The sequence below is a fragment of the Scyliorhinus canicula genome, chromosome 15, assembly GCF_902713615.1.
Source record: "Scyliorhinus canicula chromosome 15, sScyCan1.1, whole genome shotgun sequence".
Lineage (NCBI taxonomy): Eukaryota > Metazoa > Chordata > Chondrichthyes > Carcharhiniformes > Scyliorhinidae > Scyliorhinus > Scyliorhinus canicula.
Genome location: NC_052160.1, coordinates 137,779,454 through 137,806,763, shown reverse-complemented (window position 1 = coordinate 137,806,763; position 27,310 = coordinate 137,779,454). Strand labels below are relative to the sequence as shown.

Below are 27,310 nucleotides of genomic sequence, written 5' to 3'. Positions count from 1 at the left end.
ACACTGCTCCAAAGAAATGGCGGACAGCAAAAGTCATTGCACTACCGAAACCCGGAAAAGACCCCACATGTGCAGCTAGCTATTGTCCAATCTCCCTCTTGTTGGTTCCAGAAAATACTTGAGCACCTCATCCTTCAGCTCATATCCCCAATCATAGGAGAAGTCCTTAGTGCGACCAGGTTGGTTTCCGCAAGGACCGTAATACTGGGGGCTTCCAGCCCTTATCACTGACTTTGAAAACAACTTTCAGGAAAACCTGGAGATGGGCAGTATGCTCCTCGATCTCACAGCTGCCTACAACACCATTTGGCACACTGACCACCTTCTCCTGAAGCTGTCCCGGCGCTTCCCCAACCCAGGCGACTAAAGCAAGGGGACACTGTTGAACAATCGAAGGTTTAGAGTTCTCTTGGACAGGAAAAGAGTACATTGAAAAGGCAAAGCAATGGACTCCCCCCTAGGCTCAGTACTGGCTTCAATTCTGTTCAACTTGTGCACAAACGATCTTCCAAAAACTAGATCCTGAAAATTCACATAGGCCGATGGCACCTGTCATGAATTCAAATCCCTGGCTTAACACCCTGGACCTGAAACTAAATGAAGACATGCCAAAATTTTGAACAATACTGCAACACATGGTGACTCAAGCCAAGCCCTGCAGAAACTGCATCCAGCTTATGCCATCTTTACAATGCAAAAGCCGATAAGGAGCTCAACATCCAAATGAATGGCTGTGAGTTACAGCACCAACCAGCTCCACCATACCTCGGAGTGACCTTTGATAGGACACTGACCCTCTGGGAACATCTAAAAACAACTGCAGCCAAGGTCAAGTCCAGAAACAACTTGATTAACAAAGTAGTCGGTTCAATGAGGTGGGGTGGTTTGTGGGGTAGTGGGGGGGGGGGGGGGGGTGCTGCTACCACCACCCTCCTAACCTCAGCACTTGCCACTCTCATCGTAGCAGAATACTGTGGCCTTGTTTGGTCAATATCAACACACACGCACACGCAATTGAAACATAGCTGAATGCTACAATGCGTATCTTTACTGGAACACTACACTCAACATCACTCCCTTGGCTCCCTGTCCTGGTAAACCTCACCCCTCCACATATCCACTGACTTGCAGAAACCCCACAAAATGATGGTTAAAGTTCACAATGCGCCCCCCAAACCTGCCACTTCATGCTGACCTGTTCAGCCCACCCAATGCATGACTCCGATCAAAGGCCAATCTGGAAAAAAACCTCTCCCACAGGAATTCAGTGCAAATTCCAACTGGAAAAATTTACGGGAATGATTGGACATGACAAAGCAATGAGCTGGTCTCAAACCCAACCCAACGGCTGCCTGGTTCCAACCTTCCAATGAAAGAGTGGTCCACCCGTAACAGGTTCAGGACCGGCCAGGGCCCCTGCTTGGCCAACCTCCACAGTTGGGGCATTAGTGCCAGCCCCCTATGTGCCTGTGGGAGAGAGCAAACTATGCAACACATCATAGAAGAACGTCCAATCCACAGATTCAGCGGAGGCCTATCTGCGCTCAACACAGCAAGTCTGGAAGAAACTGCGTTCCTCAGGGAATTTTCCATCCAAGCTTAGGAATACATTATCGTGATCTCCCTGTCACTGGGTCCGGATCCAGGAATTCCCTCTCAAACAACACCATGGGTGTTCCGACACCACATGGATGCAGCAGCTAAAAACAGCGACTCGTCACCAAACTTTCAAGTTTAGTTATGGCTGGCCTTGCCAATGGCGCCAACATCTTAAGAATGAAGAACAAAAAATTAAGACAAGGGGAGGCATGGTGGCACAGTGGTTAGCACTGCTGCCTTACAGCTCCAGGGACCTGGGTTCAATTCCGGCCTCGGGTTACTGTCTGTGCGGAGTTTGCACTTTCTTCCTGTGTCTGCGTGGGTTTCCTCCGGGTGCTCCGGTTTCCTCCCACAGTCCAAAGTTGTGCAGGTTAGGTGGATTGGCCATGATAAATTGCTCTTAGTATCCAAAAGGTTAGGTGGGGTTACTGGGTTACGGGTAAATGGTAGAGGCGTGGGCTTAAATAGGGTGCTCTTTCCAAGGGCCAGTGCAAACTCGATATGCTGAATGGCCTCTTTCTGCGCTGTAAATTCTATGATTCTAATAGAGATCTTTCCACTTATGACAGAACCTAAGGGTTTAAAAATCTAAGATATTTTTAAGATATCCAATTAGGGTTTCAGGAATAAAATTCTTCACTCGTAGTTGTTAGAATATGGAACTTGCTCAATGTGGAACTTGCTGCCAGAGGAGTGGATGTGGCAACAGTCACAGCTGTTTTTAATGGGAAGCTAGATAAAGACATTGAGATGGAAATGGACCGAAGGATATGCTGAAAGTGTGAGATAAAGGGTGAGTAGGAGGTGCCTCGTGTGAAGCTCACGCACCGGCATTGACCAATTGTTTCTGTTCGGAGTTCGATACAACACTGATTGAATGATAATAATTTTATCTTGACCCTTACCTTCAGCAGTTGTCAGATTTTTTACCTGGACGATGTTTATGTTCTTTACTGTTTCTGCTCCACACCAGTACTCTCCTTCATCAGCTTTATTAATGTTGCCCAGGGTAACAGTAAAATTATGAGAATTGTTAATAGTGATTGAAACACTCCCATTTTGCAGATTGGTTACAGCCCCATTAGAGCTGGCAATAATGGTGCATTTATTTCTAGAGGTGACTTTACACAAGAATTTCTGATATGATTTCTCCTCCTCCGTGTACAGACATGGTACAGTGGCGACATTTCCCACAACACCACTGATCTCTGATACAATTGGCTCCCATGTACCTGTTGATAGATGAGAAACACAATCAATAAAAGTTCAAAACTCAGCATCTTTTCATTGCTCAAAACATAATGAACCAAGCAAATGTTAAAAATGTCAAAATTACTTTCTGTTTTTTTTTTAATATAATTTTTATTGGAATTTTTTACAGAAAATATAAAACATAACGACAAACAATGAAATGCAACAAAATAACCCATAATAACTGTAACACCCCCAGACCGTATCAACGCATGTGTCACATCCCCCCACCCCCCAACCCCAATGAACAACAAAAGAACTTAAAAATAAATTAAAATTAAATAAACAAACATAGTCATTGTCCGCCCCCCCCCCCTTTCCCTCCCCCTTCCCCCCCTCCCCCCCGGGTTGCTGCTGCTACTGTCCCCGTACCCTACCGTTGAGCCAGAAAGTCGAGAAAAGGTTGCCACCGCCTAAAGAACCCTTGTACCGACCCTCTCAGGGCAAATTTGACCTTTTCTAGCTTAATGAAACCCGCCATGTCATTGATCCAGGTCTCCACGCTTGGGGGCCTCGCATCCTTCCATTGTAGCAAGATCCTTCGCCGGGCTACTAAGGACGCAAAGGCCAGCATACCGGCCTCTTTCGCCTCCTGCACTCCCGGCTCCACCCCAACCCCAAAAATCGCGAGTCCCCATCCTGGCTTGACCCTGGATCCCACCACCCTTGACACTGTCCTCGCCACCCCCTTCCAGAACTCCTCCAGTGCCGGGCATGCCCAGAACATATAGGCATGGTTCGCTGGACTCCCCGAGCACCTGACACCCCCAAAGAACCTACTCATCCTCGTCCCAGATATGTGGGCCCAGTGCACACGAGGAGGAAGAATTAACCCTCTCCAGAGCATCAGCCCATGTCCCGTCTTCGATCTGTTCCCCCAGTTCCCCCTCCCACTTAGCTTTCAGCTCCTCTACTGACGCCTCCTCCGCCTCCTGCATAACCTTGTAGATATCAGATATCTTCCCCTCTCCGACCCAGACCCCCGAAAGCACCCTGTCGCTCACCCCCCTCGTGGGAAGCGAAGGGAATCCCTCACCTGCCGCCTAGCAAATGCCTTTACCTGCAGATACCTGAACATGTTCCCCGGGGGAGCCCAAATTTCTCCTCCAACTCCCCCAGGCTCGCAAACCTCCCATCAATAAACAGGTCCCTCAGCTGTCTGATGCCCACTCTGTGCCATCCCTGAAATCCCCCATCAATGTTCCCCGGGACGAACCTATGGTTCCCCCTTAACGGAGCCTCCATCGAGCCCCCCCACTTCTCCCCTATGTTGCCTCCACTGCCCCCAAATCTTGAGGGTAGCCGCCACCACCGGACTCGTGGTATACCTCGTAGGAGGGAGCGGCCACGGCGCCTTTACCAGGGCCCCCAGGCTTGTATCTCCACAGGACGCCCTCTCCATCCGTTTCCATGCTGCCCCCTCTCCCTCCATTACCCACTTGCGCACCATCGACATATTGGCCGCCCAATAATACCCCGAGAGATTGGGCAACGCCAGCCCCCCCAATCTCTACCCCGCTCCAAGAAGACCCTCTTCACCCTCGGGGTCCCATGCGCCCAAACAAAGCTCATCATGCTGCTAGTCACCCTTCTAAAAAAGGCCCTAGGGATAAAGATGGGCAAACACTGAAAAAGGAACAAGAACCTCGGAAGAACCGCCATTTTGACGGACTGCACTCTACCTGCCAACGATAGCGGCACCATGTCCCACCTTCTAAATTCCTCCTCCATCTGCTCCACCAGCCTGGTAAAATTAAGCTTATGGAGAGTCCCCCAACTCCTGGCCACCTGCACCCCCAGGTATCTGAAACTCTTCACTGCCCTCTTAAATGGGAGTCTCCCAACTCCCATCTCCTGATCACCCGGGTGTACTACAAATACCTCACTCTTGCCTAAATTTAACTTATAGACCGAGAAGCCCCCAAATTCCGCTAACAGCTCCATCACCCCCGGCATTCCCCCTTCTGGATCCGCCACATACAACAGCAGGTCGTCCGCATACAGCGATACACGATTTTCCTCCCCACCCCGCACCAGACCCCTCCATCTCCCTGACTCCCTCAACGCCATAGCCAAAGGTTCAATCGCCAGTGCAAAGAGCAAGGGGGACAGGGGGCACCCCTGCCTGGTCCCACGATAGAGCCTAAAGTACTCCGATCTCCTTCCATTTGTAACTACACTTGCCATCGGAGCCGCGTAGAGCAGCCTCACCCATTTGATGAATCCCTCCCTGAATCCGAACCACTCCAGCACCTCCCACAGGTACCCCCACTCAACTCTATCAAACGCTTTCTCCGCATCCAGCGCCACCACTATCTCCGCCTCCCCCTCCACTGCCGGCTTCATAATAACATTTAGCAGTCTCCGCACATTCGTATTGAGCTGCCGTCCCTTGACAAATCCTGTCTGATCCTCGTGTATCACCCCTGGCACACAATCCTCTATCCTGGTGGCCAGGACCTTCGCCAGCAACTTAGCGTCAACATTGAGGAGCGAGATAGGCCTGTATGATCCACACTGCAAGGGGTCCTTACCCCGCTTCAGTATCAGAAAAATCAGTGCCCGTGACATCGTCGGGGGCAAAGCCCCCCCTCCCATGCCTCATTGAAGGCTCGCCCCAACAGGGGGCCCACCAGATCCGCATACTTTTTATAAAATTCCACCGGGAACCCGTCCGGCCCCGGCGCCTTACCTGACTGCATTTGTCCAATCCCCCTGACTAGCTCCTCCAGCTCTATCGGCGCCCCCAGCCCCTCTACCAGCCCCTCTTGAACCCTTGGGAACCGTAGCCTGTTCATGAAGCTCTCCATCCCCCCTCTCCCCATCGGAGGTTCTGACCAGTACAGTTCCTCGTAGAAGTCCCTAAAGACCCCATTTACTTCTGTCCCCTTCTGCACTACATTCCCACCCCTATCCGTCACTCCACCAATTTCCCTAGCCGCATCTCGCCTGCGGAGCTGATGCGCCAACATCCTGCTCGCCTTCTCCCCATACTCATATACCGCGCCCTGCGCCCTCCTCCACTGTGTCTCCGCCTTTCTGGTGGTCAACAAGTCAAAATTGGCCTGCAACCTGCGCCGTTCCCCCAGCAACCCCTCCTCCGGTGCCTCCGCGTATCTCCTGTCCACATCCAGGAGCTCCCTCACCAGTCTCTCCCTCTCCTTCCTCTCCCTCCATTCCCTATGGGCCCGGATGGAGATCAGCTCCCCCCGGATCACTGCTTTCAGAGCCTCCCAGACCATCCCCACCCGGACCTCCCCTGTATCATTGGTATCCAGATATCCCTCAATACTTCCCCGGACCCTCCTACACACCTCCTCATCAGCCAGCATCCCCACATCCAGGTGCCAGAGTGGGCGCTGGTCCCGCGCCTCCCCCATCTCCAGATCAACCCAGTGCGGAGCATGGTCTGAAATTGCTATGGCCGAATACTCGGCATCCTGCACCTTCGGGATCAATCCCCTGCTCAGGACGAAAAAATCTATTCAGGAATAGACCCTATGGACATGAGAGAAAAAGGAATACTCCCGCGCTCTCGGCCTCCCAAACCTCCAGGGATCCACCCCTCCCATCTGATTCATAAACCCCCTCAGCACTTTGGCGCCGCCGGTCTCCTACCCGTCCTTGAACTGGACCGGTCCAGTGGGGGATCCAGCACTGTGTTAAAGTCTCCCCCCATGATCAGGCCCCCCGCCTCCAGGTCCGGAATGCGGCCCAACAAGCGCCTCATGAAGCCGGCATCATCCCAATTCGGGGCATATACATTAACCAGCACCACCTTCTCTCCCTGCAGCCTACCCTTCACCATAATATATCTGCCCTCCTTGTCCGACACCACCTCAGCCGCCTCGAACGCCACCCTCTTCCCCACCAGAATCGCCACCCCCCCGGTTCTTCGCGTCCAATCCTGAGTGAAAAACCTGCCCCGCCCACCCCTTTCCTCAGACGGACCGGGTCCGCCACCTTCAAGTGGGTCTCCTGGAGCATAGCCACGTCCGCCTTCAGCCCCCTCAGATGAGAAAATACCCTGGTTCTCTTAACCGGCCCATTCAGCCCCCTCACGTTCCAGGTAATCAGCCGGATCAGAGAGCAACCTGCCCCTCTCCCCCGCTGGCTAGCCATAGCTTATCGACTGCTCGCCCCAGGCCAGCTCGCCCCACCTGACCCGTTCCCCATGGCGATAACGCCTCTCCTCTATCCCCCCGGCCCACACCAGCTCCATCCTGGCCATTCCAGCAGCAACCCGGTATCCCCCCCCCACCCCACCCCCCCCCCCACCCCATCCCCCAGGCTAGGACCCCTCCTAGCCGCGACACACCCTCCATGGTACTTCCGTGAGTCAGCTGACTTCTGCTGACCCGGCAGCTCCCGCCAAAACCCATCTCCTCCCGGCATGGGGTCATCCCCTTCTTGCCACACCTCCTTGGCACCGCTTCAGTGGGGGAAAGAAAACCAGTGAAGGCCATGCCCCCACCTCCAGCTCCGCCCCCCCCTGCCCCGCAGCGCAGACATCCAGAGGAAAGACCGCGCTTTCACACTGCCACACCCCACCCTTCTGACACAGCTCCTCAAAATCCAGTTTCACCCCAACCCCCAGCCCCGTACAGAAGAGAACATATAAAGCACATACCCCCAATGTTCCCCACATACCCCACACCCATACCCAACAGACAAACCCACCCGGAAACAGAGCAAAAAGAAAACCAGCATAAAAATAACACATGTCAAAATTAAATAACAGCAACAGCGAAAACAGAAACGGCCATAGTGTGTCCCCAGACACTAGTTCGAGTCCAACTTCTCCGCCTGTACAAAGGCCCACGCCTCCTCTGGGGACTCGAAGTAATGGTGCTGGTCCTTATATGTCACCCACAGACGCGCAGGCTGCAGCATTCCAAATCTGACCTGCTTGGCATGCAGCACCGCCTTCGTCCGGTTGAACCCGGCCCGCCGCTTAGCCACCTCCGCACTCCAGTCCTGGTAGATTCGCACTACTGAATTCTCCCACTTGCTGCTCCTCTCTTTCTTGGCCCAGCGCAGCACACACTCCCGGTCGCTAAATCGATGGAACCGCACCAGCACCGCCCACGGGGGTTCATTTGCCTTAGGCCTCCTGGCCAGCACTCTGTTGGCCCCCTCCAGCTCCAGGGGCAGATGGAAGGACCCCGCTCCCATCAACGAGCTCAACATCGTGGTCACGTACGATGGGAGATCCGACCCCTCCAGCCCCTCCGCCAGGCCCAGGATCCTCAAATTCTTTCGCCTCGTGCGAACGTCCAGCTCCTCCAAGCGGTCTTGCCACTTTTTGTGAAGTGCCTCGTGCAACTCCACTTTCCCCACGAGGACCACGGCCTCCTCCTCCCGCTCAGCGGCCTGCTGCTGCAACTCCCGGATAGACACCTCCTGGGCCGCCTGAGCTCCAAGCAGCTTGTTTGTAGTTGCATTCAGGGAGTCCAGCAACTCAATGTTGCCAGAAAAGGTGGCAATATGTGGAATTCAGGGTGAGAGGAGTAGTGTTCCATTATATAAGGTAATGTTGGAAAGTCCAGTGAAGAGTGGTGAAGTGGTAGTAGGAATAATAGAGAAACTATCTTGTCCAGGAATACAGTTTATCTTGGGAAATGATATAGTTGGATAGCAGGTGGGAGTGATGCCTACTGTGGTGGATAAGCCAGTGGAAAATCAGACAACTGAAGTGTTGAAGGACGAATATCCTGGTATTTTTCCGGATTGTGTAGTAGGAAGGTTGCAAAATCACAGGTTAAGACAAGAAGAGAAATCAAAGAGTGAAGATGAAGTTGAAGTGCAATTATCAGAAATGGTTTTTGATCAGGTGGTTGAAAAAAAACAAGAACAGGTGGAGGATGAGGCGGATATTTTTAGTTCAGGAAAACTGGCGGAGTTGCAATGAAAAGATGCAGAAATAAAACGTATGTATCAGAAATCATACATGGAAGAGGAATCTGCGTGTATACCAGAGTGTTATTACCGTAAAAGTAGTGTATTGATGAGAAAATGGAGACCTTTACATATGCAGGTGGATGAAGTAGTATAGCCGGTAGGGTATAGAAAAGAGGTGTTGCGAGTTGCACATGAGGTACCAGTGGGAGGACATTTGGGAATAAGGAATAACTCAAGCTAAAATCCAGAAACATTTTTATTGGCCTGGACTACATAAGGATGTAGTTAAATTTTGTCAATCACGTCACACATGTCAAGTGATAGGGAAACCTCAAGCAGTGATAAAACCAGCACCCTTAATACCCATTCCAGCATTTGAGGAACCTTTTGCAAGGGTCCTAATTGATTGCGTAGGACTGCTTCCAAAACCAAAAAATGGGAATCAATAACTTTTGACGATAATGGCTGTGTCTACTAGGTTCCCAGAGGCCATTCCAGTACATAATATTACAGCTAAAATGATTGTGGAGGGGTTACTTAAATTCTTTACTAGATATGGACCCACAGAAATCAATCGGATCTAGGATCAAATTTTACCTCAAGGTTATTCAAAGAGGTTATGGATAGCTTAGGAATAAAACAATTTCAATCAACTGCTTACCATCCAGAATCGCAGGGAGCGTTAGAAAGGTGGCATCAGATGTTAAAGACAATGTTGAGGCATTATTGTCAAGATTATCCAGAGGATTGAGATAAAGGAATTCCATTCATAGTGTTTGCAATTAGGGATACACATAATGAGCCAACTAAATTTCGTCTTTTTGAACTAATTTTTGGTCATGAGGTAAGAGGACCACTTAAATTGATTAAGGAAAAATTGGTGAGTGAGAAATTGGAAATTATATTATTGGATTGCGTGTCAAATTTTAGGGAACGATTAAATAGAGCAGGTGAATTGGCTGGACAACATTTAAAAGTTGCACAAAATGTGATGAAACAGGGAACGGACAAGAAATCCAAAGTTCGTAGTTTTACCAGTGGAGATAAAGTTTTAGTATTGTTACCAGTGGCAGGTGAACCTTTAAAAGCTAGGTTTTGTGGACCTTATCAGATTGAATGGAAATTAAGTGAGGTGAATTATGTGTTAAAAACACCAGATAGAAGGAAAACTCACCGAGTGTGTCATGTGAATATGCTTAAAAGGTACTTTGAAAGGGAAGGAGAGAAAAAGGGAAGTTTTAATGATTCTAACTCAAAGTGATGAACTAATTCCAGATGGCTGTGAATTTGACAGACCTCAAATTAAATTGGAAAATGAGGATGTTCTTAAAAATTGGGATAAATTGTTATGTTACCTTCCAGAGGAAAAACGAACTGACCTGAAAGAGTTATTGATATCACATGGGCAAGTTTGTGGAGATAAATTGGGAAGTACTAAAATGGCTATACATGATGTAGATGTGGCAAATGCTGTTCCAATCAAACAACATCCATACAGACTTAACCCTTTAAAATTGGCACAGGTTAACAAAGAGATTGAGAGTATACTTAAAAATGGCATAATTGAAGTGGGTTGTAGCCAATGGAGCTCACCCATAGTGATGATACCAAAACCAGATGGTAACTAACGGTTGTGTGTGGACTATAGAAAGGTTAATCAGTTACCAGAACGGACTCTTATCCTATCCCACGTTTGGAGGATTGCATTGAGAAAATGGGACAATCAGCTTCTATTTCCAAACTGGATTTGCTTAAAGGTTACTGACAGGTACCTTTATCCGAAAGGGCGAAGGAGATTTCAGTTTTTGTGACTCCAGGTGGTATATACCAATTCATAGTTATGCCATTTGGCATGAAAAACGCCCCAGCCACATTTCAATGGTTAACTAATAAAGTTGTTTCAGGATTACCCAATTGTGCGGTATACATCGAAGATCTGGTCATTTTCAGCCAGACATGGAAAGAAAATTTAAAACATCTGATGGAGTTATTCGATTGACTTCAGGAGGTGAGTCTGGTGATAAACCTAGCCAAAAGTGAATTTGGAAAAGCCCAAGTCACTTTCCTTGGCCATACAATCGGACAGGGTCGAATGGTCCCACGGGATGCAAAACCAACAGTTATTGAGGAGTTTTCAATACCCTCAAGATGAAGGGAAATAAGGCGATTTCTTGGCATGAGTGGATTTCATCGAACATTTGTGGAAAAGTTTTGTAGCGTGGTTGCTCCACTGATGGACTTGCTGAAGAAACGTCAAAAATTTCAGTGGACAGCTGAGTTTCAACAGGCATTTGACGGCCTGAAAGCTGTGATAACCAATGCTCCTGTGTTGGAGAATTACAAGGGACTCTGTGATCAAACTGATCTAAAGTATCTGACTTTAAAAGGAAATGCCATGGCGTAGAGAAATGGACGGATCGTGCAGAGACCTTCTTGTTAAAAGCGACTGTCAATCGAGAAGGATTTCAGTTGGAGGAAGAAGAAAAAAAAATGGACTCTATTATTATGCCTGGTTGCGTGTGTTGTTTTTTGAATGTTAAAGTATATTTACTGTGTGCATTTCTTAAAGGATAGTGTCATGTGAGAGGACCTTTAAGAAATGGGTGTTTATAAATGGGTATGCATATAAATATCTGTAGTGAGAGTATCTTTAAGAAATGGGTGTTTACTATTGCAGTGATGTCAGAGTGTGGGTGGATCTGAGCTGCCTGTCAGCTTTTTACTTTTGTTTTAGGCTGTTTGCTGCAGCGTGTGTTTTAGTTTTGTTTTCTGTGTTGGAACTGAAGCTAGACAGAGCAGGTGTACTGTTGATCTCTCTGCCATGAAAAGACTATCTCTTGATCATTTGGTGAATTCAGAATTATAAATGTTCTCAGTAGTGAATGTAAACCTAATGTACTTCTGTTAAAAGGTGTTTTTTGGGTCTTCTGGATGTTGGTTGGGAAGTTATTAAGGATTACTTCGTGCTGTATTCTTTGGGGGTTAGATTTGAATTGATGGTTGCTAAGATGTTCACTGTATGTTTTAAAAAGGTTAACTTGAGTTCATAGAATAAACATTGTTTTGCTTTAAAAAAATACTTTTCCATTTCTGCTGTACCACACCTGTAGAGTGGGCCGTGTGCTCCCCATACCACAATCTATTAAAAGTTGTGGGTCAGGTGAACTCCGTGCTACATTTTGGGGTTCTCTCAACCCTGGCCAGTAACACTGGACTATTTCTGGCTATTTCTCGGTTATTTCTGGTTCCGGCCTTCCCTGCGACCTGCGTGCTCAGGGCTGGGAGGGTGGTGGGAAGAGATGGAGCAACAGAGAAGGCAGGGAGGGAATGAGTGTGGACAAAGGGTGGAAAGGTGGGTGGATAATGGGGGATGGAGAGTCAAAGGGGGGGGGGTGGAGGAGAGGGAGGCAGGAGGAGAAGGGGAGGGTGGATATGAAGGCAGAAACCTGATGTAATCCAGGAGTGCGGGCTATGGGGAGGGGGGGGGGGGGGGGGAATTATGGGGACAGTTGGCAGAAAATGACTCCAGATGGCAAATGGGGAAGACAAATGCTGCAATCCGGGGTAGCGGGGGTGAGGGGGCATGGGGGGGGGGGGGGGGGGCGAGGGGATGTACTGTATTAGTTGTAGGTTATGAAGAAACATGTAAAAAACCAGCTCAAAAACAGATATTAATATCGAAGCTGCTTCTTCTAAAGTTAGCGCGGATTTTGGATAATGGAAGAAATAGATATTCAGAAATATGGAAGACTCCAGATTTTCCAGTAGGAAAACCATTGAATGGGATTTAGAATGTTCTATTCACAGTATTGGGCTTTACATAGTATCATAGAATTTACAGTGCAGAAGGAGGCCATTCAGCCCATCGAGTCTGCACCGGCCCTTGGAAAGAGCAAACTACTTAAGCTCACACCTCCACCCCATCCCGTAACCCAGTAACCTCACCGAATCTTTTCGACGTTAAGGGGCAATTTAGCATGGCCAATCCACCTAACCTGCACAAGGGGCTGGTTTAGCTCTCTGGGCTAAATTGCTGGCTTACCAAGCAGACCAAGCAGGCCAGCAGCACGGTTCGATTCCCGTACCAGTCTCCCCGGACAGGCACCGGAATGTGGCGAGTAGGGGCTTTTCACAGTAACTTCATTGAAGCCTACTCGTGACAATAAGCGATTTTCATTTCATTTTCACCTTTGGACTGTGGGAGGAAACCGGAGCACCCGGAGGAAACCCACGCAGGCACGGGGAGAACGTGCAGGCTCCACGCAGACAGTGACCCAACGGGGAATCGAACCTGGTGATGCGACCATCAATTCACTCGAGACCTGAGTAGAAGTAAACCGTGGCTTTAATCAGAATTTGGGACATGTAGTCGGTCGGGTCCCTGCCCTCGATTCCCTCCGGCAGGTCCACTATTCGAATGTTCTGTCACCTCGACTGATTTTCTTGGTCCTCGACCTTCCCCATCCGGCTCCCCTGGGTCGCCAGCGACCTCTTCAGTTCAGCCTCCAGGGCGACCATTTGGTCACTCTGGTCGGTCGATGCTTTTTCCAGCACCTTTATCGTGCTCATTTTCTAGGGATAGAAATGCTGGTCTAGTCAGCGACGCCAACATACCGTAAAATAATTTTAAAAAACAGGTTTGGGTGGAATATGATGTTAGGTTTGTCGATGTGTAAGGGGGAAATATGTTTAGAGAGGTTAATGGAAATGGAGAGAAATAGGAGGATGGGGGGGGGGGTCTTTACTTGCACATAAGGAGCTGTGATAATCCTTTCATAGTCTGAGCTCACACAGCAGCAGTGTTACTGCAGCCCAACCACATTATCAACGCTAGAATTAATCTTCTGAAATATTCTTACCTGTGAAAACCTTCAGCAATATAACATCTAAAGTATGGATTACACCATTATCAAGTGCCCCACACCAGTATGTTCCTGTATCTTTCTCTTCAAGGTGTCGTATGGTTACTGAAATCCTGCCATTGGTATCAGCAATCGATGTTCCTCGATAATCGTTTCTGACTTTCTGTCCAATGCTCGATATATGATCGCACCGAGTTCCCGAAGTTGCCTTGCACCACCAGATAACATAGTTTCTTTTGTACCTTTCTGCCTGTGGACATCCCACTGTGATGGTTTCTCCCACTGCAGCTTTCATCACTATCGAAGCCGTCTGTGTCTGTGAAGCTGTTGGGGGAAACATTAAGTTTTAGGAAAGCTGGAAATATCCCAACAATCAATTTTAGACAATCCTTTCACAAGGGGAGACACACAAATCCGGGGCGGGATTCTCCGACCCCACGCAGGGTCGGAGAATCGGCGGGCAGCGGCGTTAATCCCGCTCCCGCAGGGTTTTTAAATCTCTGACCGGCCAAAAACCGGCGTTGTGCAAATCCCGCCGGCAGCCTCTGAAAACAGCTGGCGCCGGCGGGATTTCATTTTTTTTTTAGTGTCCACAAATCTCCGGCCCGGATGGGCCGAAGTCCCGCCGACGTGGCCACGGGTCACGTCGGCGAAAATCACAGTTGCTTTAAAACGGCGTCATCCATTGATGATGGTTGACGCCGTTCAGTGTACGGGGGGGGGGTTGCGGCATCGGGGGGGGGGGGGTTGCGGCATCGGGGGGGGGGTTGCGGCATCGGGGGTGGGTTGTGGCATCGGGGGGGGGCATGGGGGGGTGGGTTGCGGCATCGGGGGGTGGGTTGCGGCATCGGGGGGGGCATGGGGGGGTGGGTTGCGGCATCGGGGGGTGGGTTGCGGCATCGGGGGGGCATGGGGGGGTTGTGGCATCGGGGGGTGGGTTGCGGCATCGGGGGGGCATGGGGGGGGTGGGTTGCGGCATCGGGGGGTGGGTTGCGGCATCGGGGGGGGGTTTGGGGGCAGCGGCGTGCAGAGAGGGGGGGCTACGGATGCCCTGGGCCAACGCACCGTCGCCCCCCCCTCTGTACGCCGCTGCCCCCTACCCCAACCACCCCCCCTCACCACCCCTACCTCCCTCCAACGCCCCTACCCCCCTCCCCACCACCCCTACCCCCCTCCCCACCACCCCTACCCCCCTCCAACGCCGCACCCCCCCCCACTAACGGAGGAAGGAAGGGGGGGGGGAGGAGGAAGGGGGGGGGAGGAAGGAAGGGGGGGAGGAAGGAAGGGGGGGAGGAGGAGAGAGAGGGGGGTGGTGTGGGTACCGGCCTTCAGAGGGGGGGGGGTGTGGGTACCGGCGTTGGGGGGGGGGGTACCGGCGTTGAGGGGGGGGGTACCAGGCGCTGAGGGGGGGGGGTACCGGCATTGAGGGGGGGGGGTACCAGGCAGTTGAGGGGGGGGGGACCCGGCGTTGAGGGGGGGGGGGACCCGGCGTTGAGGGGGGGGGGGGTTGCGGCGTTGCGAGAGATGGGGGGGCGGCGTTGGAGGGGGGTAGGAGTGGTGGGGAGGGGGGTAGTGGTGGGGAGGGAGGTAGGGGTGGGGAGGGAGGTAGGGGTGGGGAGGGAGGTAGGGGTGGTGAGGGGGTGTTGGGGTAGGGGGCAGCGGCGTACAGAGGGGGGGGGGCGACGGTGCGTTGGCCCCGGGCATCCGTCGCCCCCCCTCTCTGCACGCCGCTGCCCGCAACCCCCCCCCCATGCCGGAACCCCCCCCCCAATGCCGGAACCCCCCCCCCCCCAATGCCGGAACCCCCCCCCCCAATGCCGGAACCCCCCCCCCCCACAATGCCGAAACCCCCCCCCCCCAGTGCCGGACCCCCCCCCAATGCCGGAACACCCCCCCAATGCCGGAACCCCCCCCCCAATGCCGGAACCCCCCCCCCCATGCCGGAAACCCCCCCCCCCCCCCCATTGCCGGAACCCCCCGTCAGTCCGCTGCTGGCCCTTCCGGGAACGGAGATTGCCAGCTGAAAAGAAGGCCCGGACGCCGGAGTCATGCGCACCGCTTTTTCCCGCGGGAAATGGGCGTCACGTCGGTCCGCGGAGCATTTCGCCCCCTGAGTGGGACTGGAATCAAGAACCTTAAAGCAGAGAAGGAGGCCATTCGGCCCGTCATGTCTGTGCCAGCTCCTGGAAAATTTATTGTCCAATTTAATCCCACCCCCCAGCACACCACCCCCCCCCCCCCCCCCCCCGAAACCCTGCACATTGGTCCCCTTCAAATTTTTGTCCATCTGCCTTTTGGAAGCATTAGTAAGACTGCACCTGGACTATTGTGCTGCTTGGAGTATTGGAGTATTGTGCTGCTTGGAGTATTGGAGTATTGTGCTGCTTGGAGTATTGGAGTATTGTGCTGCTTGGAGTATTGTGCTGCTTGGAGTATTGTGCTGCTTGGAGTATTGTGCTGCTTGGAGTATTGTGCTGCTTGGAGTATTGGAGTATTTGGTCCCCTTGGGCGAAATTCTCCGACCCCACGCAGGGTCGGAGAATCGGCCGGCAGCGGCGTTAATCCCGCTCCCGCAGGGTTTTTAATTCTCTGACCGGCCAAAAACCGGCGCTGTGCAAATCCCGCCGGCAGCCTCTGAAAACAGCTGGCGCCGGTGGGATGTCATTATATTTTTGTTTCCACAAATCTCCGCCCCGGATGGGCCGAAGTCCCGCCGACGTGGCCACGGGTCACGTCGGCGTAAATCACAGTACCTTTAAAACGGCGTCAACCATTGATGATGGGGGGGGGGGGTTGCGGCATCGGGGGGGGGTTGCGGCATCGGGGGGGGGTTGCGGCATCGGGGGGGGGTTGCGGCATCGGGGGGGGTTGCGGCATCGGGGGGGGGTTGCGGCATCGGGGGGGGTTGCGGCATCGGGGGGGGTTGCGGCATCGGGGGGGGGTTGCGGCATCGGGGGGGGGGTGCGGCAATGGGGGGGGGTTTGGGGGCAGCGGCGTGCAGAGAGGGGGGGCGACGGATGCCCGGGGCCAACGCACCGTCCCCCCCCCCTCTGTATGCCGCTGCCCCCTCCTCTGTACGCCGCTGCCCCCTACCCCAACCACCCCCCCTCACCACCCCTACCTCCCTCCAACGCCCCTACCCCCCTCCCCACCACCCGTACCCCCTCCCCACCACCTCTACCCCCCCCCTCCCCACCACCCTTACCCCCTCCCACCACCCCTACCCCCCTCCCCAACCCCCCTCCCCCCCCCCTACCCCCCTCCCCACCACCCCTACCCCCCTCCCCACCACCCCTACCCCCCTCCCCAACCCCCCTCCCCACCACCCCTACCCCCTCCAACGCCGCACCCCCATCTCTCGCAACGCCGCAACCCCCCACCCTCAACGCCGGGTCCCCCCCCTTCTCAACGCCGTGTCCCCATCCCCCCCCCAACGCCGGTACCCACGACCCCGTCCCCCTCCTCTGAAGGCCGGTACCCACACCCCCCCTCCCTCTGAAGGCCAGTACCCAACCCCCCCCTCTCCTCCTCCTCCCCCCCCTCCTCCCCCTTCCTTCCTCCCCCCCTTCCTTCCTCCTCCCCCCTTCCTTCCTCCTCCCACCTTCCTTCCTCCTCCCCCCCTTCCTTCCTCCTCCCCCCTTCCTTCCTCCCCCCCCTTCCTCCTCCCCCTTCCTTCCTCCTCCCCCCCTTCCTTCCTCCGTTAGTGGGGGGGGGGGTGCGGCGTTACTGGGGGGTGGGGGGTGGGGGGTAGGGGCGTTGGAGGGAGGTAGGGGTGGTGAGGGGGGGGTGGTTGGGGTAGGGGGCAGCGGCGTACAGAGGGGGGGGCGATGGTGCGTTGGCCCCGGGCATCCGTCGCCCCCCCTCTCTGCACGCCGCTGCACCCAAACCCCCCCCCATGCCGCAACCCCCCCCGATGCCGCAACCCCCCCCCGATGCTGCAACACCCCCCGATGCCGCAACCCCCCCCGATGCCGCAACCCCCCCCCGATGCCCCAACCCCCCCCGATGCCCCACCCCCCCCCCCGATGCCGCAACCCCCCCCCGATGCCGCAACCCCCCCCCGATGCCGCAACCCCCCCCCCGATGCCACAACCCCCCCCGATGCCGCAACCCCCCCCCTCAAATGCCGGAACCCCCCCCCCCAAATGCCGGGTCTGTCTCTCTCCTCCCCCCCCCCCAAATGCCGGGTCTGTCTCTCTCCTCCTCCCCCCCCCCCAAAAAAACGCCGGGTCTCACCACTTCCGCAGCTGGTGAAACTGACGCGTATCGCGTCAGTCCGATGCTGGCCCCTCCGGGAACGGAGAATAGCCGCCTAAAAGAAGGCCCGGACGCCGGAGTCATCTACTCCAATTTTGCTCGCCGGAAATCGGCGTTACGATGGTCTGCAGAGAATTTCGCCCCATATTTGAGGAGAAATGTAGTGGGATTGGAGGCAGTTGAGAGGAGGTTCACTCGATTGATTCCAGAGATGAGGGATTTGTCGTATGGGGAGAGATTGAACAGTTTAGGCCGATACTCTCCAGAGTTTAGAAGAATGAGGGGAGATCTAATTGAGGTAGACAAGATGATAAACGGTCTGGATAAAGTAGACGTGGAGCTGATGCTTCCTCTTGTGGGGCATTTAAAATCGAGAGGTCATAATCTTAGAATAAGAGGTAACAAATTTAAAACAGATTTGAGGAAAAACGAAGGATGCAATTCTCCCATCGGGAGACTAAATCCTGACGTCGGAGTGAAAAGGAGAGTGTTTCACTCCGGCGTTGGAGGCCGCTCCCAGCCCCCTATTCTCCCGCTCCCGGGGGGCGAGGAGCAGCACCGCGTCATTTACGTGACGCCAAGGCCCTGCACGCATAAATGACGCGGCTGCGCCGTGCAAATTACGTCACCCGCGCATGTGGGAGTGCCAGCCTCCCCGCGTCTACCCCGCAAGAAGATGTCGGATGGATCTTGCGGGGCGGCAGAGGAAAGGATGTCCTCCTTCAGAGAGGCTGGCGCGCCGATTGGTGGGTACCGATCGCGGGCCAGACCCCTTTCGAGGCTCCCCCCCCTCCCACAGGCTGCCCCCCCCAGTGTTCCCGCGCTGTTCCCGCCGGCAGCGACCATGTGAGGACGGCGGCGGCGGGAACCTGTCATGTTGGGGCAGCCGCTCGGCCCATCCGGGCCGGAGAATCGCCGCTCGCCCGCTACAAACGGTGAGCGCCGATTCTCCCAGCGGCCAGCCGTGAATCTCGCCATGCCGGTTTGGGGGGGGTGGGAGAATCGCGTGCGGGTGCCGTGGCGACATGGCGGGAGGGGGGGGGGGGGGAGAATTCCACCCTACTTCTCCCAAAGGGTTGTGAATCTGTGGAATTCGCTACCCCAGAGTGCGGTGGATGCAGAGACTGGAGTAAATTTAAGGAGGAGTTAGACAGATTTTTAATTGGTAAGGGTTTGAAGGGTGTGGTGAATGTATTGCAGGAACAATTCACCATGTGCTTATCTGTATTATGCTGTTGCCCATTTGGGCTCCACCTATGGACCATTGTAAGGTATTACCTATAATGTAGCATGTTGGGGCCTGTGGGGCTCCACCCCCTGAGTGGAGGTATAAAGAGCAGTAGCTCTGTAAGCGGCTCTCAGTAGCAGACCAGTTGCAGGCAGGCACTGTTCTAGTTGATTAAAACCACAGTTTACCTCTACTCCTGGTTTTGTGTGAATTGATGGTCACATCAAAGGGTTATGGAGAACAGGCAGGACGGTGGAATTGAGGCCAGGATGGGATCAGCCACGATCACATTGAGGGTGTTGGGCTCGGGAGGGTAAATTCCCCACTCCGGCCCTGAGGTCGTGTGTTCCAGGGAGGAGATGCTCCGGCTGATTCTGCAATCTCGCTCTTGGTCTGTAACATTGTAGGTAGCAGATGAGGGACATGACAGCCATGATAGAATGGTGGAGCAGACTCGATGGGCCAAATAGCCTAATTCTGTTCTTATATCTTATGAATTATGAATCTTATTCCATGACTATTCCAGTTGGTGTATTCCAGATAATAACAGCCTAATGTGTGAAATAACTTCTCATTTATCCACTGGTTTTTCTCCCAACTATTTTAACTCTATGATCTCTTGTTACCAATCCACCAGCCAGAGGAAATAATTACTCTCCACCTGCTGCTTAAGACCCTTCCTCAATTTCAATACATTTATTAAATTTCCCTTTAATCTTTTCTGCTCTAAGGACAATAATCCCAATTTCTCCAATCTGCCCACATAACCAAACTGCCACATCCCTGGTATCATCCTGGTAAATCTGCCCTGTGCCCTCGCCAGGGGCTTGACCTCCTCCCTCAAGTGTGTTGCCCAGAGTTGAACACAGTACCTAACCAGTGACCTAACCAGTGAGTAGTGAAGGGTTAACATAACTCCTCACACTTTGTATTTAATACTCCTATTTAAAATTCAAGAATCCCACAACTGCCTTATCATCTTCCTCTTCTGTTAATGGTGTGATAATGCTGGAGCACACCGGAATACCACTCCGGCACCTCCAAACGGGAATGGGGAGCAGAGTGAGGAGGCCCCGGGGAGGAGACACAGATTGTGAGATGCAGGGGAGGAGAGGCTCATTGCAAGGCCTCGGTGTGGTGAACCACAGTTACACCTGTATTAGGGGATGTAAGGTAGGACCTGTATTACAGGTTTGCCGGTAGCCCCTGCCTGCTGGCTCCGCCCAGGAAGAGGAGTATAAATATGTGTGTCCTCTATGCAGCTGCCATTTCGCCAGCTGCTGTAGGAGGCCACGCATCTGACTGCAATAAAGCCACAGTTGTACCCAATCTGAGTCTTTGTACAATTGATCGTGCATCACTCGGAATGGAGGTTGGAGTGTGGGAGGAAGAGGATGATGATGGTGTGTGTGTGTGTGTATGTGTGTGTGTCAGGAAGTGGGAGGGTGCGTGTGTGAGAGTGTGTGTGTGTGTGTGTGTGAGGAAGTGAGAGTGTGTGTGTGTGTGTCAGGAAGTGAGAGTGTGTGTGTGTGTCAGGAAGTGAGAGTGTGTGTGTGTGTGTCAGGAAGTGAGAGTGTGTGTGTGTGTGTGAGGAAGTGGGAGGGTGCGTGTGTGAGAGTGTGTGTGTGTGTGTCAGGAAGTGAGAGTGTGTGTGTGTGTGTCAGGAAGTGAGAGTGTGTATGTGTGTGTCAGGAAGTGGGAGGGTGCGTGTGTGAGAGTGTGTGTGTGTGTGTCAGGAAGTGAGAGTGTGTGTGTGTGTGTGAGGAAGTGAGAGTGTGTGTGTGTGTGTGTCAGGAAGTGAGAGTGTGTGTGTGTGTGTGTCAGGAAGTGAGAGTGTGTGTGTGTGAGAGTGTGTGTGTGTGTGTCAGGAAGTGAGAGTGTGTGCGTGTGTGTCAGGAAGTGAGAGTGTGTGTGTGTGTGAGGAAGTGGGAGGGTGCGTGTGTGAGAGTGTGTGTGTCAGGAAATGAGAGTGTGTGTGTGTGTGTCAGGAAGTGAGAGTGTGTGTGTGTGTGTCAGGAAGTGAGAGTGTGTGTGTGTGTGTCAGGAAGTGAGAGTGTGTGTGTGTGTGTCAGGAAGTGAGAGTGTGTGTGTGTGTGTCAGGAAGTGAGAGTGTGTGTGTGTGTGTCAGGAAGTGAGAGTTTGTGCGGGATTCTCCGTCCCGGCAGCCGGCCAATGGGGTTTCCCGTTGTGGACACCCCCCACGCTATGGGAACATCACGGGGGCGTGAGGGAGCTGCCGGCGAAGCGGAGGATCCCACGGACGTAGAATCCTACCCTTTGTGTTTGTGTGGAAGTGAGCCAGTGAGTGTGTGTGGTGTGTGTGAGAAAGAAAGTGTGTGCACATGAGAGATGTGTGTGTGTGTGAGGCAGTGAGATTGTGTGTGTGTGTTAATGGGAGTGAGAGAGTCAGTGGGCGGGATTCTCTGAAAATGGGGCTATGTCCCCACACCGGCGGGAAAACTGGCACCAACAACTCCGAAAGTGAGAAATCCTCACCTTTCTGGGGGGCTAGGCTGCCACCGGAGTCGCCCCACAGCTCCAGCCGGAGTTTGTGCATGCGCAGAATGGCTGGCGTATTTCCGCGCATGCGCGGGGATTCCCTTCTCCGTGCCGGCCCCCGGGCAATATGGCGGAGCCTGACAGGGGCCCGGAGGAAAGAAGACCCCCACGGAACCAGCCTGCCCGCAGATCGGTAGGCCCCGATCGCGGGCCAGGCCATCGTGGGGGCCCTCCCCTGGGGTCGGAACCACCCTGCCCCCAGAACCGCCCCCGCACACTTACCTGCCAGGTCCCGCTATGCGTGAGGTGAGTAATTCACGCCGGCAGGACTGGGCAAAACTTTATGGCCACCTGGCCCATCGGGGCCCAGAGAATCACTGGGGGAGGGGCCCTGTCAATGGCCCCCTGACCGGCGTGGCGGGAATCCCGCCGGCCCCTGAAAAACGGCGCCGGAGAATAGGGCAGCCAGCGTCGGGGCGGTGGGTCGGGATTCGCGCCTCCCCCCGGGGATTCTCCGACCCGGCGCAGGGCCGGGGAATCCCGGCCAGTGTGTCTGTTCGGGAGTGAGAGGGAGAGTATGTGTGAGTGTGCTTGTATGTGTGCGTGTGAAGAATTGGGCCTGCTCCTTCAGGAATGAGCCAATCCTGACAGCTGCTACCACCCAGGAAGCTGCCACCTTGGCATTGTGATACATTTGGTGACTGGATGTGTTGTGGGGCAGCTGCCATTGCTGCAGGATGTGGCACAGAGAGAGAAGCACATTCTGCAGGTACATCTCTCCCAGGCACTGAGCAATGGGCCCAGGCCTATCCACGTTAAACCTGCATTCTCTTAAAATAATAATGTGTTCTGCTTTTTGATTATTATCCTTTCTTCCGTTGTGTTATCACAAGCAGAAGGAATGGCCTCTATTATAGAATCTCAACAACGGACTGCGACCTCTTTACCCTTCCCAACCTGATAAACATTGTTTAAAGATCAAGACTTGGCTCATGTGAAGCAAAATTCTGGACGAATCAAGAAATTTCTTTAGGCTCCAGAAGTTTGTCACCACATCTTTTATCCTTTGTGAAACACAGCCACATTTCCTCAATCAAAGAGGTAAAGTATATTCCGAAATGATGATAATTGGTCAGAAATGAGGGTGTTACCTTATTCAGTAGATAGTATGGCAGGGAAAGATAGCTGAGGGTGCAGGCAAGGATTTCTGCAACATGAAAATGTCTCAACATGTTGGGAAGTAATGGGTTTAATCAGTATCCTGAGATGATATTCAATTTCCATGAGGGAACCACAGGATTTCACAAGACAGAAGGAAACTACACAGCCCATCATTGTAACTGATCTGCCCTCAGAAAGTACTATCCCCACTGTCCTAGTCCCCACCCTCCTCCCTTTTCTTTACTTCAGATATGGAACATATGATGGATTCTATTCCTGCTGCTGTCCCTGGGTGGCAGGCTTCAGTACCATGTGGACCTCTAGATCTTGCAAATTGTTGTCATCTGTTCTCATTCCTGTAATATCCTCCAATATTCCATTATCCCCCTCCCTGAGGGAACTCTCCAATCCTCCAAAACAAGTGCATCGGTTCCTCCCTTTGCCCTCTGTTAATGGCTGAGTTTTCAATCAGATCGAAAGTTTTGAATCTCCATCGCTAAACCCCTCCTCCTCGCCAACTCCCTCTCCCCATTTAGGATCCTCTTTAAAACCCACCCCTTTGACGGAGCTTTTGGTCAACCCCTCCAACCTTCCCTCCTTTGGCCCAGAGTCTGTGTTTCTTTACCCCTGTGCGGAGGCAGTGGTGTAGTGGTATTGTCGCTGGATGTGTAATCCAGAGACCCAGGACAATGATCTGGGGAGCTGGGTTCGAATCCCACAACGGCAGGTGGTGGGATTTAAATTCAGTTAAATTTCTGGAATTAAAAATCTAATGATGACCATGAAACCGTTGTCAATTGTTGTTAAAAACCCACCTGGTTCACTAATGCCCTTTAGGGAAGGAAATCTGCATCTACCATCCTGACCTGGTCTGGCCCACATGTGTCTCTAGACCCAATATGGTTGACGTTTAAACGCCCTCTGAAATGGCCCATCCCCACTCAGTGATATCCAACCGCTAGAAAAACACGACAATGCCCCGGAAACGACAATGCCCCGGACACGGCAATGCCCCGGACACGGCAATGCCCCGGACACGACAATGCCCCGGACACGGCAATGCCCCGGACACGGCAATGCCCCGGACACGACAATGCCCCGGACACAACAATGGCAAACCCAGCCCTGCCAACCCTGCAAAGTCCTCCTTACTAACATCTGGGGGCTTGTGCCAAAGTTGGGAGAGCTATCTCACAGACTAGTTATGCAACAGCCTGACATACTCACAGAATCATACCTTACAGATAACGTCCCAGACATCACCATTCCTGGCTATGTCCTGTCTCACCAGCAAGGTGGAGGCACAGTGGGTAACAGTCGGGAGGGACTTGCCCTGGGAGTCCTCAACATCGACTCTGGACCCCATGAAGTCCGTATGGCTTCAGACTAAACATGGCCAAGGAAACTGGGGTAGACTTTGAACAGATCCAGCAACTCAACACTGGGCATCCATATGGCGCTGTGGGTCATCATCAGCAGCAGTATTGTACTCAACCACAATCTGCAACCTCATGGCCCGGCATATCCTCCACTCTACCATTACCACTCAGCCAGGGGATCAACCCTGGTTTAATGAAGAGTGCAGGAGAGCATGCCAGGAGCAACATCAGGAATACTGAACAATGAGGTGTCAACCTGGTGAAGCTACAATACAGGAATCCTCAGGCGAAGAACACACCTCCTACCCCCAAAACCTGTCCACCATCTACTAGACACAAGTCAGGAGTGCAATGGAATATTCTCCACTTGCCTGGATGAGTGCAGCTCCAACAATACTCAAGAAGCTGGACACCCATTCAGGACAAAGCAGCCCGCTTGATTACTCGCCTTTCCACAAACATTCAAACCCTCGACCACCGAACAGTGGCAGCCGTGTGTCCCATCTACAAGATGCACCATAGTAACTCACCAAGGTTCCTTCCACAGCACCTTCCAAACCCACAACCACTACCATCTAGAAGGACAAAAGCAGCAGATACCTGGGAACCCCACCACCTGGAGGTTCCCCTCCAAGTCACTCACCACCCTGACTAGGAAATAGATCGCCGTTCCTTCACTGTCGCTGGGGCAACACCCTGGAACTCTCTCCCTAACAGCACAGTGGGTGTACCTACACCTCAAAGTCTCGCTGTGGTTCAAGAAGGCAACTCACCGCCACCTTCTGAAGGGCAACGAGGGATGGGCCATAAATGCTGGCAAAACCAGAGACGCCACATCCCCGAACTGAATTTTTTAAATAGGATTGTCGTGCCATTGTTCTCAGACATAAACGTGAGCTGTTATTCCAAATATAGTATTTTAAAATCTTACTTGATATCAAAGTGAGGAACAGCAATGCAGTAAAAACCATGCTCCCAGTGACGGTTTCCACAGGTTTCAGTACAAGAGTCTCTGTATCGTTCAAAAGATCTGTGATGAAGCATTTCCTTCCTCCTCGAACTAGAAATATCTGCCTAACACGTACAGGATAAGAGAAGTTGACCAATCACACTGCTTCACAACATAGTTTGTGTAAATGCCAATGGTTGCAACTTGAGGAAATGATCTCTTGTTCGCCGACCATTCTCACATTACGATATTTAGTAAAGATATTCTCTTTGAAAATATATTTTCAATTTGGACATCTGGTTGTTTTGCTTTTTGCTGTAATTTGTATTAATAAAATAAATAACCCTCTTGGTGCTTTACACAGGAAATTCATTTAAACACATCCTTTAAAATTCGAGGGATGGGAATCTGTGAATTGGTATCCAGGGTGTGTAAAGAGGAACTAGACTGAGGGTATGCGAACCTAACCAAATAAAGATTATTGTTATTATTAAGTTTACAGTCGATGATAGTTGTCAGAAATTGATACTTTACAGATTTGTTTGCTACTTGTAAGACATGGGTTGTGGAAATCCATTGGTAACTGTGTAATATAAAACACACTGTTAGAGACAATCCTGATTGGAGCTGATTATACTCAATTTGAAGTTAAATTTTGACTTTGAAATAAACATTTCGCTGACTCCCCTGAGCTTTGTTTCTACAACATAAATCTGTTTCTCTCTCTGACTCTGCCCCAAACCATCTCATGTCTCCCTTCTCATGGAAGCATTTAAAACTTTTTCACAAACTTCCTTTGCCATTTTGCGAATGTCGTTTTATGACATGTAACATTTTTCCATCATTCATAGAATTTACAGTGCAGAAGGAGGCCATTCAGCCCATCGAGTCTGCACCGGCTCTTGGAAAGAGCACCCTACCCAAGGTCAACAACTCCATCCTATCCCCATAACCCAGTAACCCCACCCAACACAAAGGGCAATTTTGGACACTAAGGGCAATTTATCATGGCCAATCCACCTAACCTGCACATCTTTGGACTGTGGGAGGAAACCGGAGCACCCGGAGGAAACCGACGCACACACTGGGAGGATGCGCAGACTCCTCACAGACAGTGACCCAAGCAGGAATCGAACCTGGGACCCTGGAGCTGTGAAGCGATTGTGCTATCTACAATGCTACCGTGCTGCCCTCATTGGATATTTAGGTTTCATCCCTGCTCAATGAGGGTTGGGTATCTTGCAGTCCTTGTGCTATTCTCTGTCATTTTACCTGAACTGACAAAATCCATTTGAAAACACAAACAGCAGCACTGCCAGCACCAGCAGCTCCAGCAGCAGAACCAGCAGCTCCACCAGCTCCACCAGCAGCTCCAGCAGCAGAACCAGAACAGAAGCAGCAGCTCTGCCAACAGCAGCAGCAGAAACAGCAGCTCCACCAGCAGCACCAGCAGGAGCACCAGCAGCAGCACCAGAACACAAGCAGCAGCTCTGCCAACACCAGCAGCAGAAACAGCAGCTCCACCAGCAGCTCCAGCAGCTCCACCAGCAGCTCCAGCAGCAGCACCAGAACACAAGCAGCAGCTCTGCCAACACCAGCAGCAGAAACAGCAGCTCCACCAGCAGCAGCAGCAGAACCAGCAGCTCCACCAGCAGCAGCAGCAGAACCAGCAGCTCCACCAGCAGCAGCAGCAGCAGAACCAGCAGCTCCACCAGCAGCAGCAGCAGCAGAAGCAGCAGCTCCACCAGCAGCAGAAACAGCAGCTCCACCAGCAGCACCAGCAGCTCCACCAGCAGCAGCAGCAGCAGAACCAGCAGCAGCAGCAGCAGAACCAGCTGCTCCACCAGCAGCACCAGCAGCTCCACCAGCAGCAGCAGCAGTGAAGGGGGGTGTCCTGAGGTATGACCCCTTAAAACCGGATTGCTAGGATAACACTAGAATAATTCTACATAAGTTAACTTGTTAAGAATTGAGATTAATCATTGAAAGTATCCCCAGTAATCATTATTAACCATTAAACCTGTAGAACATAGCAGCGACAGGCATTTAAACTCTGGCTGATAAGTAGTGGGCGGGATGTATGATGGGATTTAAGCTAACGTGACCGAGTTCTCAAGATAGGCAGAATTAGACAGGAATAGTGTGGCCAGCAGTAACACAGTCAGCTCAGTGAATACTTCTTATCAGTGGCCCAACATCCTGCGCTCAGACAGGCCATGGCACA

General features: G+C 52.4%; 1 protein-coding gene across 1 annotated transcript in view; it reads right to left on the bottom strand.

Annotated features, from left to right (window-relative positions):
- LOC119978316 (polymeric immunoglobulin receptor-like) overlaps positions 1-25,171 on the bottom strand; it is a 177,556-nt gene extending 152,385 nt beyond the window's left edge. The window contains exons 1-3 of the mRNA XM_038819855.1: positions 25,069-25,171; positions 13,611-13,937; positions 2,505-2,831 (exon numbers count right to left, since the gene is read on the bottom strand). Of these exons, the coding sequence (XP_038675783.1) occupies positions 2,505-2,831; positions 13,611-13,937; positions 25,069-25,108 (694 nt within the window). The 5' untranslated portion in view covers positions 25,109-25,171. The remainder of the gene's footprint in view (positions 1-2,504; positions 2,832-13,610; positions 13,938-25,068) is intronic.
- Between the last annotated feature and the right edge of the window lie 2,139 nt (positions 25,172-27,310).